The sequence below is a fragment of the Penaeus monodon genome, chromosome 18 (genome assembly GCF_015228065.2).
Source record: "Penaeus monodon isolate SGIC_2016 chromosome 18, NSTDA_Pmon_1, whole genome shotgun sequence".
Classification (NCBI taxonomy): Eukaryota; Metazoa; Arthropoda; class Malacostraca; order Decapoda; family Penaeidae; genus Penaeus; species Penaeus monodon.
In genome coordinates this window covers 24,737,440-24,752,439 of record NC_051403.1, presented here as the reverse complement: position 1 = coordinate 24,752,439, position 15,000 = coordinate 24,737,440, and the positions used below count along the sequence as shown (strand labels likewise).

The following is a 15,000-nucleotide window of genomic DNA, read 5'->3' as shown; positions in this document are numbered from 1 at the left end:
CGTGGTGAAAAAAAAATCACATATCGTTTATTTACATGTTCATTACTTGATGAAATATGACATTACTAATACTTCGTGGCATTTTCCTGGTGCTTCAAACGTTCTGCCAGCCTCCCAGGGACAGGTTCAGCTGAAGCGTGCAGAGTCTCCATGGCAAATGAGGCCCAAGCTTCCCGGATGACCGTTCCTAGCTTCGTGAGCGGTGGCGTGTCACACAGGCGCCGTTTGATGATCGACCATAAGTTTTCCATGGGATTTAGGTCTGGGCTGCTGCTTGGACAATCCCTAAAATACTTAACTTTACAATCCCCAAGCCGCAGTTCCACTGATTTTCCCATATAGTTAAGAGTACCATCCTGTATAAAAATATCAGGGAGGGAGAAATACAATATCTCCGACACCATAAGTGAAGCATCCCCATGCCAGGAGGGAAGCAGGGTGTCTTACCATCTTTTCTTAATATTGCGGGAGGTGGGCATCCGAGCGGGGAGGCCGGCTAACACTCCTTCCACTGCTGCCAGTCACATGGCTTCATCCGACCTTAGCACATTTATCTAGGTGTCAAGGTCCCATTCTTGATATTTTTTGGCAAAGGAGATGCATTTTTTTTCTAAACATTACTGAACAGTGGTCTATTTCGAGGTCGAAAACTTCGGAAATTCAGATCGTCACGGAGACATTCCAGTAAGTAACGCAGAGATGCATTTCCAAGGATTTTTTTCCCCATGATTTCTCAAGCTGTTATCAAAGGATTGTACTTTATCTGGATCCGTGAAAAGATTAACTTAGGCCTCTCATAGTTGCACCCTGGACTGACTGGGTAAATCATCCTCTCCCTGATCGCGAAAACGTTTCACGAGATGCTACACACTTCTCAACCCTCTCTCGTCTATGAAGATAAATACCTAAAGTGAATGATCTGCCTTATAAAAGGCATCGACTGCTACAGTATCTTCCTTAGCCGTGGTCCTCCTGGCCATCCTAAGTTAAAGTCAAATGGGAAAAGAATATTACTAAAAAAAAAAGTGGTCAGAGACGCACGGGTTCATCAAGAATAACCTTCCTTATCAAAGGCAGGCGGGCGACTAAAGACGCGTCGAGGCGTTACACTGTTGCCAAGAACCACCATTAGCAACAGGAGCTGTTCCTTAACATTCTGTGTACCAGAGATCCTTTGCATAGATATAATTCAGTTTGATATTAAGTCGTCGGACCCCTCCGCGACTAACATTTCCGCGCTGAACAGTATGTGTGTGTGCATAAAACATCGATGTTTTCTATCTGCTCATCTTATATTCATTACTTGTTTAGAGTGATTTAAGATACAGGAAATAGGGAAGAAAGCACGACCGGAGAAACCCTCACGAAACAATCACCTTCACAATCAAGCCGAGATGCAAACTTACCCAAGCGTCCTCATATTCCAGCACGACCCGAGAGGATCGACTCCTACAGAAGGCGCCGCAGGAGAAGGTGGCCAGCGTGCCCCTCCTCCCTCAGCGGCGCATGGCCCGTCAGCGTCCCCGGCCAGGTCCTCCTCCGCCTCCTCCACCTCCTCCTCTTACTCCGCGCCTTCCTGTAACATGCGTGTCCTTCCAACGTCTGATTTCAGTAGGTTATGCTCCTTGGCACTCATTTCGTTCCTTCTGTTTCCAAGGGCTTTTTTTTTTTTTATTGAATAGGACATTATGAGAGGGAGAGGGAGACAGAGGAGGGGGTAGGATACACACATATGGGTTTAGGCACATACAGGCACAGATATATATATTTATATATATATATATATATATATAATATATATATATATATATATATATTATATATATATATTATATATGTGGTGTTTGTGTGTGTGTGTTTTGTGTGTGTGTGTGTGTGTGTGTGTGATGTATAAAATAATATATATATATATAATATATATATATATATATACATATATATATATATATATATAAGAGAAAGAGAGAGAGAGAGAGAGAGAGAGAAATAGACTGATAGCCAGATCTGTATATATTCTGTGTAGATATCGCCCCTTTATCGAGAAGATCTAAGGGGGAAACTAGCCCCAGCTCAACAAAACATATTTCCTGAAAAACCGATGTCCATGACCCCCCCCACACACACACACACACAACCCGCGTGCCTTGCCCTTCAGAGTACGAGCTGTGCGTGCGCCGCGTCCTGTCCCTGTCGCTGCCCGGGGAGCCCCAGGGCCTGACGGAGGCGGACAGGGAGCTCTTCGTCAGGGGCAAGATCAACACCGACCTCGTGTCCATGACGAGGGCACTTGGCGCTCTCCTCAGGTAGGTGCTCCTTTATTGGTTTATTTATCATTTATTTATTCATTTATCTTTATTTACTGGAGTGCTTTTTTCGTTTTGTGTAAACATTTTTTTTAGATTTTTTTTTTGTTTTGTTTAAGTAATAAATGGTAATTATTTACCCAAGAACCAAAGCTGTACCAAAACTGGAACACTTTCTTATTCAATCGTTCTACCCAAAGCATTAGGTATAAGTATTAGGTGGACTGTGCAGCCAAGAACTAAAATTGTACCAAAATCGGAACAGTTTTTATTTCCTCAAACTGGCCAAACATTAGGTATAAGTGTTAGCTGCGCAAAACACCCAAGAACCAAAATTGTACCAGAATTAACACACTTTTTTTTATTAGTATTAGGTATAAGTAACAGGCAGAACGTACACCCAAGAACCGAAATTGCACCAAAACTGGAATACTTTTTTTTATTCCCTCTAACTCCCCATCCATACCCTTGGCAGGTTCCTGGACAAGCACGGGGCGGAGTTACTCGACGGGACCACACTCCTGGGCGGCACTCCGGTCCTGGGCGTGCACTACTACAGCATGTGAGTGTCCCGTAAGGTGGGAGGGATGGGCGGCAGATGGTTGGTCGACTGATTGGGAGATGGGTTGATTGAGACAGGAAGAGGTTAATAGGCGTACGGCTGGGTGGATGGAAAGGTGGGGAGGTGGGTGGGTGGGAGGGAGGGAGGGAGGGAGGGATGGATGGATGGATGGGTAGATGGAGGGAGGGAGGGATGGATGGTGGATGGATGGATGGATGGATGGATGGATGGATGGATGGATGGATGGAGGGAGGGAGGAAGGGAGGGAAGGATGGATTGGTGGATGGATGGATGGATGGATGGAGGGGGGAGGGATGGATGGATGGATGGTGGATGGATGGATGGATGGATGGATGGATGGATGGAGGGAGGGAGGGATGGATGGATGGATGGGTAGATGGAGGGAGGGAGGGAGGGAGGGAGGTAGGGAGGGAGGGGTGGATGGATGGATAGACGAATGTTTGGGTTGGTGAGTGGGTGGACGGATGGATGTAGAAAGTGAGGGAGGGACAGACAGACTGACAGACAGATGGATGTCTGGATAGATGGGTTCCTTGATGGATGTCTTAAACAACCCACCATCGCCTCTCGCCTCAACAGGGACGAGCTGGCCCAGGTGGACGATGCGACAGTGGCGGCACTGCAGCTGTTCTCCGAGGACCAGCACCCGTCGGCCTTCAAGAGCGGGAAGGCCTCGAGTAGCAAGGAAGGGCTCAGCATCTACGCCCTCCTCAGCAGGACCGCCTCGCCCATGGCCGCCCACACGCTCAGGTGAGGGGTGGGTGGTGTCTCAGTGATAATAATTATGATAATAATGATAATGGTTATGACGACGATGATAATAATACCAATAATAACAATAATAAAGATAAAGATAATATTGATGATGGTGATGATGATAATGTGATGATAACAATAATTACAATAATAACAATAATAACAACAATGATAATGACGATGATAATAACAATAATAAGTTACATATTTTTTATATATATCACCTGTGAAAGAAATAATGCAACAATATGACAATGATATTTTATTTCTCCCAGAAACAAAACACCCTTATTCATTCTTGGTATAAGTGTGTTAACCTCCCATGTCCGTATCGCGTCGTATGCACGGTCTTCAGCTCCTTTTATAATTACACGAACCATCGAAACAGCCATTCCTTCCGTAAACACTTCTCCCATCTCTTCGTCAGGAGGGTGTTGCTCCGTCCCGTGTTAGACGCAGAAGTACTGGAGGCTCGGTACGCCGCTGTGGAGTGGGGCGTGGACTCTGCGAACATGGAGACTCTGAGACACCTCCACGCCTGCCTCAAGTCTATCACAAATGTGCCGGTGATTACAGGGGTTTCTTCTTGTAGTGGAGTTAATGATGTTTTTATTTATTTATTTATTATTATTATCATTTTTGTCTTTTAAACAGTTATAAATAACCGGTCTCATTCTTTTTGGTAATAGGATATAGTATTTGTGATGTTAATGATTTTTTTTTTTGACTTTTAAACAATTCAAAATATCTGAAGTCTCGTTTTCTGTAGTAGGATACTGTATTCGTAGGGTTAATGATGAATTTTTTTTCATTACTATTGTGGGCTTTTAAACAATTCAGAGTGGCTGAGGTCTCGAACCTTTTTCTGTGGAAGGTTTTCTTGCAGTGCAGTCTGTCATATAACGGTCCTTAAGTGGTTGTGAATGGCAGACCTTAATATCATGCAGATATACCTCTTGCCTTTTATTATGTAGTAACCTCACTACTTAAGTACCTCCCCGTCACAGACAGCATATTAAATCAGTCACTTTTTACTCAACAAATAATTTACCTTTACCACGATTACTGTTTTCGTTCCGTTAGCACACCATGAAACGGCTTCAACGAGGCCAGCTGAATGTGAGGGACTGGAGAACTTTGTATAAGGTTAGTAGATTAAGTATTTTAATGATAGTAATGATAATGATAATGGTGATAATGATGAAAATAATGATGATGAATAGTAGCAATAATGATGAAAATAATGATGATGAATAGTAGCAATAATGATGAAATTAAAATGATAAAGATAATGATAATGATGATAATGATTATGATAATAATGATGATGTTAATGATAGTGATGATGATGATGATGATGATGATGATGATGATTATGATGATGGTAATGATGATAATAATAATGATAATGAAAAGTTAGTTTATATCATCCTCCGAGAAAAAAAAATAAAGTGCTTTCCATCTTCATAATAACATATAGTTACAGTTAACTGACACGTAGGAAACACATCTATATTTCAAAATGGGCGTTCTTTATTATTTAATTGATTTACTTTGGTTTACTTATCTTCTTACAGTCCCTCTTCAACGCTATACTTGTGGGAGAGATCTGCCAAGCCCAGGACCAGGACATTCCAATCTTCAAGGAGGTGAAAGAATCTAGGGAAAGAGAGAGAGAGAGAGAGAGAGAGAGAGAGAGAGAGAGAGAGAGAGAGAGAGAGAGAGAGAGAGAGAGAGAGAGAGAGAGAGAGAGAGAGAGAGAGAGAGAGAGATTAAAAGGCACATTTATTCTTTGAAATAAAATAGAGGTAAAAGTCCCCTAAAAGACGCAGATGTTCCATGAAATTAAATAGAGTAGCGAAGTCCTTAAAAGACAGGTATACTTTGAGGTGAAACAGAGCTGAGGAATGGATTAGAGGCGAGAGTCCCATAAAAGAAAATAACATAGACTTACCATAATGAAGAGGCCTAAAGTGTGACGTTTCGTGTGTGGCTAGACTCATCATCAGGCAAGGAAATCGAGATGGTCGATTCGAAACGTTATGTTTAGTATTCCACTCTTACTGTGGCTGTTTTTTTTTTTTTTTTTTTTTTTTTTTACATGTATTGTTGTCTTTGTATTTTCGTTTCCTGTCTTCGTTGTACGAGCAAGTGGAAGGATATGAGGTTTAGTTTAAGAAAAAGTGGATATTTATATAATCTAGTTTATTGATATCAGTTTTCTTTTCCTTTTATTTCCTCGTCTATTTTTCTTATCCACTTATATTTCTTATTTTCATCTTCTCTCATATACCTCTCTTTCTCCTCTTTCTTTCCTCTTGTTCCTTTCAGTCCTTCTCTTTTTCGCCCTTCCCCATTTCCCACATCCTTCTACCTTCAACCTCCTCTATTTTTCTTCCTATTTCCTCCCCCTCCTCACTCTCTCTTCCTATATTCTTCATTTACCTTGTTCTCTCTTTCCTCTTCCCTTTCCTCCTCTATTTCCTCCTTCCCCCCTCTCTGTTTATTCCTTCTTTATAGCTCTCCATCTTCCTTTTCTTTTCCACGAGCTCCTCTCCCTCTCCCTCTCCTCCTTATCTAACTCTATCTATTCCCACCTTATTATCTTGGCTTTCCTTATTCACCTCTTCTCCACCTCCTTACCCCTTCCATCCGGTATCCTTTTTCTCTCACCTCTTCTTTCTTCCCTTCCTTCTCTTCCTCTTCATCCTCCCTGTACCTTTCTCCCCACTTCCTCCGTCTCATCTCTCCTTCCTCTCCATCCTCCTCCACGGATCTCTTTCCCCAAGTCTTCTCCCTCTTTCTCCTTCTTCTTTCTCTCCAACTCCTCTTCCTCGTTTCTTTTCCACTTTTCTAATCTCCCCTTCCCCTTCCTCCCCAACTCCTCTCCTTCATCATTCCTTCCCCTTCCTCCCCTCTTCATCCTCCTTATCTCCCCTTCCTCTTCTTCTTCCCTCAATTTCTCCTCAATTCCCTTCGTCTCCCCTCCTCCCCATCACCCTCACCCTTCCCTTCACCCCCTCCTCCTCTTCCCCCTACCCTTCACCCTCTCCCATACCCTTCCTCCTCTACCCCTTCCCCATCACCCTCCCCCCCCCTCCTCTCTCCCCCCCTCCCTTCTAGTCTCTACCTCCCCTTCACCCTCTGCCACCCCTTGACCCCCTCCGCTGCCCGTGCCGCCCACAGGTAGGCGAGGGCGTGGCCGAGGGCCTGTACCACACGACGTTCCTCATCCAGCGCATCATGGACACGGAGCAGTCGGAGAGGGAGGCCCGGTTCGTCGTGAAACCGGGCGTGGATCCGGATCTTGACAACAGTGAGTTTCTTGGGCTTTTGTGACTGAGATTGTTATTGTTATTGATTCGTGGTATTATTATTTTTGTTTTCGTTTTTTTTTCGTCATTATCATCATCTTTTCTTTTTTTTCATCATCATCTTCTTCTTCTTCTCCTTCGTCTTCTTCTTTCTTTTCTTCTCCCTTCTCTTCTTCTTCTCTCTCCTCCTTCCTCCTCTCCTTCTCCTCCCTTTCCTCTCTCTCCTCTCCTCTTCTTCTTCTCCTTTTTCTATCTTCTTCTTCTTCTTCTTTCTCTTTCATATCATCTATCTCTCTTTTCTCCTCCTTCTTCTTCTTCTTCTTCTTCTTCTTCTTCTTCTTCTTCTTCTTCTTCTTCTTCTTCTTCTTCTTCTTCTTCTTCTTCTTCTTCTTCTTCTTCTTCCTTCTCCTTCTTCAATTTCATCTTGGATAATGAGTGGATTAGTGAGTTTCAATTAGTATTTCATTTCACTATTATCTGCAGCCTGATAAATATCAAATAATAATCGTCCTCAATTCGTCAGTTCTCAAATGATTATGATCACCAGCCTTTCAGTTTAAATTATCATCGACAGTATTTCAGTTATCATGATGATTATCGTTAATTAATCAGTTATCAAAATGATCCTCATCAGCAATCTTTCGGTTATTAAATATTGTTCATCACCAATCTTTCAGTTACCAAATCATTATCGTCGTGGACCTTTCCGTTATCAATTATTTTTTTCATCACCAATATTTCAGTTAAAAACCAATCTTTTCCTTATCATATTATCATCTTAACTCTGGCAAATATCAAATAATGAACATCATCATCCATTTGATTATGAAAGAGTTCTCATTATCAATCGTAGAATAATTATCATAGTGTCACCAAGCCATTAAAAAACACCAACCTATTAAGTACATCTTCGCCTTGACAAAAAAAAAAAAAAAAAAAAAAAAAAAAAAAAAAAAAAAAAAAAAAAAAAAAATATATATATATATATATATATATATATATATATATATATATATATATATATATATATATATATATATATATTCCTTGAAAAAAATACTTCCCCTGTCATTCCTGAAGATAAAAAAAGTTTAGCATTATTCTTAAGCATACTTCCAGGCCGTTCCAGAATTTAAAAAAAAAAGTCTAGCATCATTCCCATACACACTTTTCGGCCATTCCATAAACTATGTTATTCTAGTATTATTCCAAAACATACTTCTCGGTCACTCACGATTATAAAAAGTAAAAAAAATAAAAATAAAAATAAAAAAAGTATTATTATCACGCTCTGAAAAGCCTGATCTAAGTCCTCCTAGTCAAATCCCGACAGCTTCAGATACTCCGAGTCGTAAAGTGACTTCCTGGTCAGAACCTCCGTCGCTCTGCACTCCACTACCAAGATAAGTGAAGCTATCCAAGAGCTCAATGTTCTCGCCACAGACATGCACAAACTGAACATCAACATCCAACAAGTCCCCAAATTCCTGAACCTTGGTCTTGGTCCACTTGACCGAGAGTCCCAACGGCTTTGCCTCCTCATGTAGCACCTCGAGAGCTATTTCCAGGACCTATAATATTTCCGCTAGGATCACTGCATCATCGGTAAAGTCAAAGTATGTGACCTTGAAATAACCAATTGATAGCTACGGTCTACGGCAGTATTGAACAAGGTTGGGGCCAGGACACATCCCTGCCTCACCCGGCAGAGAAAGCCTTCTTGAGATCAACATAAACTGCAAGCATATCTTGTTGAAAGTCAAGTCGGCGTTCCACAAGAACACAAAGTGCTAAGACACGGTCTAGAGTTGACTTCTTTGGTGTAAAACCAGACTGCTCAGGTCTCTGTGCTCGTAAAAGGTGGTCGCGCACTCGCGCCAAGAGCAGATGAGCGAGGACCTTGCCTGGTACGCTGAGCAATGTAATACCTCTGTAGTTGCCACAGTCCCTTTGGTCCCCTTTCCTTTACCAGATAAAGATGACCAAGTCCCATTTCCAGTCAGGAGGAATGGTACCAGTCTCCCAAACGACAGACAGGATGCATGCAAGCCACAGATCATGGCTTCTCCACCCACCTTCAACAACTCTGCAGCAATTCCAGATACCAGCAGCCTGTCTACTCTTCAGCCTAGAGACCGCCCTTCTCACCTCTTCGGTGGAATGGTGCCTCACTGATTGGTGGATCAGCCACTAGTGGCTGTTTGCCAGCCAAAGGGAGTTGTGAAGTTGGGGGATCTACCCCATACAGTTGCTCAAAGTACTCAGCCCAGCGGGCCCTATACTCATCCACCAGGTTGAAGGTCATTTTGGGTAAAATGACCTTCCAACTCCTCCACGATACCCCAAACGTGTCTTTCTTGGTCCATTCTCAGAGAGGCCCTAGCAAAGCAACAGCTCCCTGTGCAAAACATGGTTCCCATCCAGTCTGGCAGCACGACTCATCTCTATAGTGTTCAGCGTCTCGTCCGAGACAACACGCCTCCTTCGCCGAGGTCGGACCCCAAGGCACTCCTCAGCAGCTGACAGGGTTTACCACGTTCCTATGACATCGAATATACACATACTAAAACTAAATATAGCTAAGTAAACTACTTCAATTTTCAATGTTCAATTTTCAACAGAGAAGCGTCGATTCAGCGGACTCGGAGAGGTCATGCGTCGAGTGGCCGAGGTCGAATTGGAGCACCTGCCCCCCGAGGTCGAGTCCTGTTGCATCATCTACCTCCCCCACGTGGGCTACCTCCTCGCCTTTCCCGCCCACGCCCGAGCTGGACCAGAGTTTCAACGCCCACGGGTATGACCTGCCGGGGCTGGAGTTCATGTTCCGTACCAACGACATGATCTTGTACAAGAGTCGGATGTGTCATGGTGAGCATGAAGTTGTTTTTCTTCTTTATTGTGTAGGTTTCTTCTTATTTTTTCTATTCTTATTTTCCTTTTTCTATAATGTGTTTAAGAACTAGATGTACCAAGGAAAGAGTAGCGTGGCTTTAATACCTTCTTCTATGGCTTTCTTCATCTTTTTATTTTACCTTTCTCAGATTTTGTTTTTCTTACAATATGCTCAAGTGTAAGTGTGGTTGTTTTCATTCCTTCTGTTGTTTTCTCATTATTATTATTATTATTATTATTATTATTATTATTATTATTATTATTATTGTTATTGTTATTATTATTATTATTATGATTATTATTATTATTATTATTATTATTATTATTATTATTATTATTATTATTATATCTTTTTCGCCTTTTTATCTCGATTTTTTTTCTTATGATAGTCAGACTTATAGTAAGTGCAGGGTTGTTTAGTTCCTTCCTCAGTTTATTTTTCCATCACAGAAAATCTTTTTTTTTTTTTTTATAATCCATGCAAACATCAAACATGTCATAGTAAGAATATTGGTTGATGTTCCTCCTTCTATTTGGTTTTCCAAATATTACCGTGTTTTCTTACCCTTTCTTTTGTCTTATTATCTACTTCTTGCCCCTCCCCCTCCCCCAGAGCTGGACCGCGAACTGGGGGACATCCAGGTGGACATCGCCAACCACGAGACCAGGATCATGATGAGGCTGGTGGAGGCCCTGCTGCTCCAGGCTTCCACCTTCGTCCACTTGGTTCAGCGGATTCTCATGCTGGATTGGTGAGGGTTTCTGGCGGTGATTTTGATTTGATTATGAGAGACAGACATACAGATAAACACAGACACAGAATTACATCGAAAGGGAAAGAAAAGAAAAGAAAAAGCAAAAAGTCTTCTTATTGTGTTTTCTTTTTTTTCCGTTTTGTTTTTCTTTTCGTGTTTTTTTTCTTTTCTTTCCCTTTCGATGTCATTCTGTATCTGTGTTTATCTGTATGTCTGTCTCTCTCTTTGTCTTTGTGTCTGTCTATCTCTGTCTCTGTCTCTGTCTCTGTCTCTGTCTCTGTCTCTGTCTCTGTCTCTGTCTCTGTCTCTGTCTCTGTCTCTGTCTCTGCCTCTGTCTCTGTCTCCCTCCCCCTTCCCCTCCCCTCCCCTCTCCCTCCCTCCCTCCCACTCCTCCTCCCCTTCCCTTCCTCTCTGGAAGGGAAGGAGAGGTAAGTAGACAGAGGGACAAAACAGAAAAAAGATAAGCCAAGCCACATCCCCAAAACACACGCTATAAAGATAATCTCATCATTTATTAACCAGATTATTCCCTTTTTTGTCCAAGCTTACTCTCCTTCGCTGTGGTGTCGCGTGAGTGCGGGTGGGTGCGGCCTCAGCTGACGAAGGAAGCCGTGCTGGAGGTGGAGGACGCCCGTCATCCCCTCTACGAGCTTTGCCACCCCGCCTCGATCGCACAACCCCATCAGGAAGTCTGGGCGTCCGGATCGCGTTATGTCATTACGGGGTGATTGAGGGGGGAAGTACGGGTGTATCTGAAGCAGGTTGGTGGTCTTGGGGTGGGGGTGGTGGGGATGGGGAGGGGGTGTTTTGTGTGTGGGGTGTGTGTGAGGGTGGGGGTGGATGGGGGGAGTGGGGGTAGGTAGGTGGGGAGGTGGTAGTGGGGGGGAGTGTGGGTTTTGTGTGTGTTGTTGTGAGTGTGTGGTGTGTGTGTTGGTGTGTATGTATGTAGATGTATGTGTAGTTGTGTGTGTGTGTTTGCTTCTGTTGTTGGTCTGTTGTCTGTATGTGTATGTATGGATGTGTATGTGTACGTATGTATGTATGTATTTGCGTGTGTGTGTGTCCGAGAATATGCGACATAGTACCATAAAAAGATCGACTACGAATTAGAGAAGAGAGACAAAAAATATAACTACCTGTAATCATACTGAGTAATTTCCCTAATTCTGTGATTTGTGGTTTTGTATATGTCATGGATGACTTTGAGTTGCAATTATTTATTTTGATGAATAATGAAGCCGGATGATAACCAAGGGGAATATAGACGTAGCGGACAGAGAAGAACGGAATATTGGTGTAATATATTTTCGTTGCGTAATAAAGAGAATTAATATAAGAATGAAACCCACCTACAGAAATATAATTCATCTACCTGTTGATTTTGACCAGCGCGGTGCCTCATATCCCATTCTAATGCCTTATACTCATGTGCCCTGGTATGTAGCCCAGTGCCTCATACCCTTAGGCCTAACATGTAGTCCAAAATGGCATGTCCTCATGCCCGACGTATCTGATGCCTCATACTGATATGCCTTATTCGTAACATGCCTCATCCCTCATGTTTATTATATGACATAATGGTCCTATAACCTTATGCCCATCATACAAATTCCTCATATTCTCATACCCAACGTAACACAACACCACATATCCTCACACCCACACATAACAGCACCCCGTATCTTTCCCTCAAACCCACACATAGCACAATACCTCATACCTTCCTCCCCCTTATACCCACACGTACCACAATGCCCCATACCCCCATACCCTCCAGGTGGGCGTGATCGCGGTGCTAGCTCAGATTGGGTGTTGGGTGCCGGCCGCCAGCGCTCGACTCCGACCCTTTGACGTCATTCTCGCGGTGACGCAATCGACCCCGGCTGTGACGTCATCGCTCTCCGCCTTCATGCTTGACCTGACGCGGGTAGGCTGTCGGATTTTTTTCGTCTGGCTGGTTTAGGCATATTAGTTTTATCGCGTTTTAGTTTTGGTTCTGTAAGGTTTTGTTGTTTATCGTTTTGGTTCTAATTTATTTTCTTCGTTTTAGGGTCTGTGCTTGTTTGATTATTTCCTTGTGCGATTGATTTTTGTATTCATTGATTTTTTGTTTGTTTAGATGAATGGTTCCCAACCTTTTCTGTGCTGTGGCTTCCCAACCAATGTGTAATAATCTCCATGGCCTCGGTCAGCGTCTGTCACCTTCTCAGAATCAGTTATTACTAGTTATGAACAGTGCCGTGGTGCCAATAGCTATAGGACAGGAGCACTGTATGGAACGATTCCAATTTATTGATTTTATGGTTAGGAAAAAATCTGCAGTTAATGTAGTGCAATATATCTGCATACTGTAATGGAAGAAGTGCTGGTGTAGCCGGGGTGAGACAAAGTCTACTTTAATTCGGTCGTAATTTTCATATTGCTCCTTGGACCCCCGGGCAGTGTCCGGGTTTAACTGTTTTTAAATGTTTTTTTTACTCCATAAAACAAAAACAAAAACAAAAAAATATAAGGACGCTAGTTTTATTTAAAGCAATCTGATGTCTTATGCGAGTCTTTTCACTCGCTTCTCTATCACCCAAACGCAACTGCTAACACGTTCCTCCGCGAGCAGATGTGCGGCGCCCTGGCCCGCGCCACCCGCCACTCCCTCGTCATCATCGACGAGTTCGGAGCGGCCACCTACGAAAACGACGGCGCGGCTCTCCTGACGGCGTGCCTCGACCACTGGGCCGAGCGCGCCTGCGGCCGTCCCCGCGGCACCCCTCCTCCCTCGCAAGGGCCCGACCAAGGACTCCAAGGACGCGAGGAACGGGGGGAAGGGGATCCTTTGGGGGCGCCGCCGCACGTGTTCGTCTCGACGCATCTGCTGCAGGTTTACGATCACCTGCAGCATCCCGAGGCCGTGAGATGCTTGGCAAGTGTCTGGGCTAAATGTGTCCTTAGATAAATATATATCAATGCGATTTGTATTTCATCTACACATATATAAGTAAATAAAATAACCAAGGATTAATAAACCAATGTGATCCCAAGTATATGTCCCCTTTGTCTAAGAATTATATAAGTAAAGAAAATGTCAAAATATATATAAATATACATGGACAAACTATGTATTTTTTCTTCTCAATTGAGAAATGCGTAACATTTCGATAACCTCCCTCACAATAAAGGGACAAAAGAAAAACATACCTAAAAGCTCCATTAACATTGAATAAACACACACACACACACAAAATAATAATAACCAAAATTCTTTAAATAATTCAACTAAATTCCCCTTCGTAGGTGCTGGAAGCTGTGGAAGAGAGCGGGTCTGTTGTCCCCTTATACCAAGTCGCAGAGGGACGGGCGCGGAAGAGCTACGCTGCCGTTGTGGCTGCCATCGCCGGGGTCCCTCGGCATGTCGTGGACAGGGCGAACCAGGTGATCCTCGATCGGCTCTCTCTCTCTAGGCGCTCTCTCTTTCTCTCTCTCTCTAGGCGCTCTCTCTTTCTCTCTCTCTCTAGGCGCTCTCTCTTTCTCTCTCTCTCTAGGCGCTCTTTCTTTCTCTCTCTCTCTCTGTCTGTCTCTTTGGGAAAAGGAAAGGGTGAGGGAGAGGGAGAGGGAGAGGGGAAGAGAAAGGGAAGTGGAATGGGTAGGGGAGAGGGACAGGAAGACTGAAAGAGAAAGAGAAAGGGAAAGGGAAAGGGAAAGGAAAGGGAGAGGGAGAAGGAAAGGAGAAGAGAGAGAGAGAGAGAGGAGAGAGAGGAGGAGAGAAAGAGAGAGAGAGAGAGAGAGAGAAGAGAAGAGAGAGAGAGGGGAGGGAACAAGAGAAGTCGCCAAGAAGAGAAAACCGCACACACGAGAGGGCGTCTCCGCCCAGTGCCCGCTGGTATCGACGAGGAGAGGGAGAGCGTCGCTGCGAGGAGATCGTCTCTCGTCTCCTACACCCCGCTCCACACCCGTGACTGCTCCGGGCGATGGCGTCGGCCGCTCGAGGGTTGTCCCGCCTCTCCTCCTCCAGGAACGAGACGAGGCCTGCGGTCGTTCCTTCCGGCCTCGACGCCGCTCCGCTCCTGGACCCTCGGAGACCGTCTGCACACGCTCGAGTGGGTTTTGGATCACCTCCCTCGACGAGACCCCGGATTGCGTTCTGTTCCTCCGCTCTCTCTCCTCTCCTCTGGCCGTCTGCACTGTCGTTCTGCTGTCTGTCTGTCCTCGGGTTTTGGCTCGTCTCTTCTCTCTCTCTCTCTTCTTTCTCCTCTTCTCTCTCTCTCTTCTTTCTCCTATTCTCTCTCTCTCTCTCTCTTCTTTCTCCTGTCTCTGTCTCTGTCTCTTCTCTCTCTCCTCTCTCCTCTCTCTCTCTCTCTCTCTTCTCTCTCCTCTCCTCTCTCCTTATTTCTCTCTCTTCTCTC

General features: G+C 43.9%; 2 protein-coding genes across 2 annotated transcripts in view; both read left to right on the top strand.

Moving 5' to 3' along the window:
• The window catches only part of LOC119584345 (mutS protein homolog 5-like), a 22,801-nt gene extending 11,525 nt beyond the window's left edge, over window positions 1-11,276 (top strand). Inside the window, exons 7-17 of the mRNA XM_037932906.1 lie at window positions 1,428-1,611; window positions 2,156-2,303; window positions 2,779-2,865; window positions 3,466-3,636; window positions 4,070-4,208; window positions 4,726-4,788; window positions 5,220-5,291; window positions 6,829-6,958; window positions 9,578-9,824; window positions 10,462-10,600; window positions 11,148-11,276. Coding sequence (XP_037788834.1) covers window positions 1,428-1,611; window positions 2,156-2,303; window positions 2,779-2,865; window positions 3,466-3,636; window positions 4,070-4,208; window positions 4,726-4,788; window positions 5,220-5,291; window positions 6,829-6,958; window positions 9,578-9,756 — 1,173 coding nt within the window. The 3' untranslated portion in view covers window positions 9,757-9,824; window positions 10,462-10,600; window positions 11,148-11,276. The remainder of the gene's footprint in view (window positions 1-1,427; window positions 1,612-2,155; window positions 2,304-2,778; window positions 2,866-3,465; window positions 3,637-4,069; window positions 4,209-4,725; window positions 4,789-5,219; window positions 5,292-6,828; window positions 6,959-9,577; window positions 9,825-10,461; window positions 10,601-11,147) is intronic.
• On the top strand, window positions 9,776-12,130 carry LOC119584679 (mutS protein homolog 5-like). The gene is made up of 4 exons (XM_037933353.1): window positions 9,776-9,824; window positions 10,462-10,600; window positions 11,148-11,327; window positions 11,959-12,130. Exons 1-4 carry the CDS (start codon window positions 9,776-9,778, stop codon window positions 12,128-12,130), a joined length of 540 nt encoding a protein of 179 aa, XP_037789281.1.
• Window positions 12,131-15,000: the final 2,870 nt, after the last annotated feature.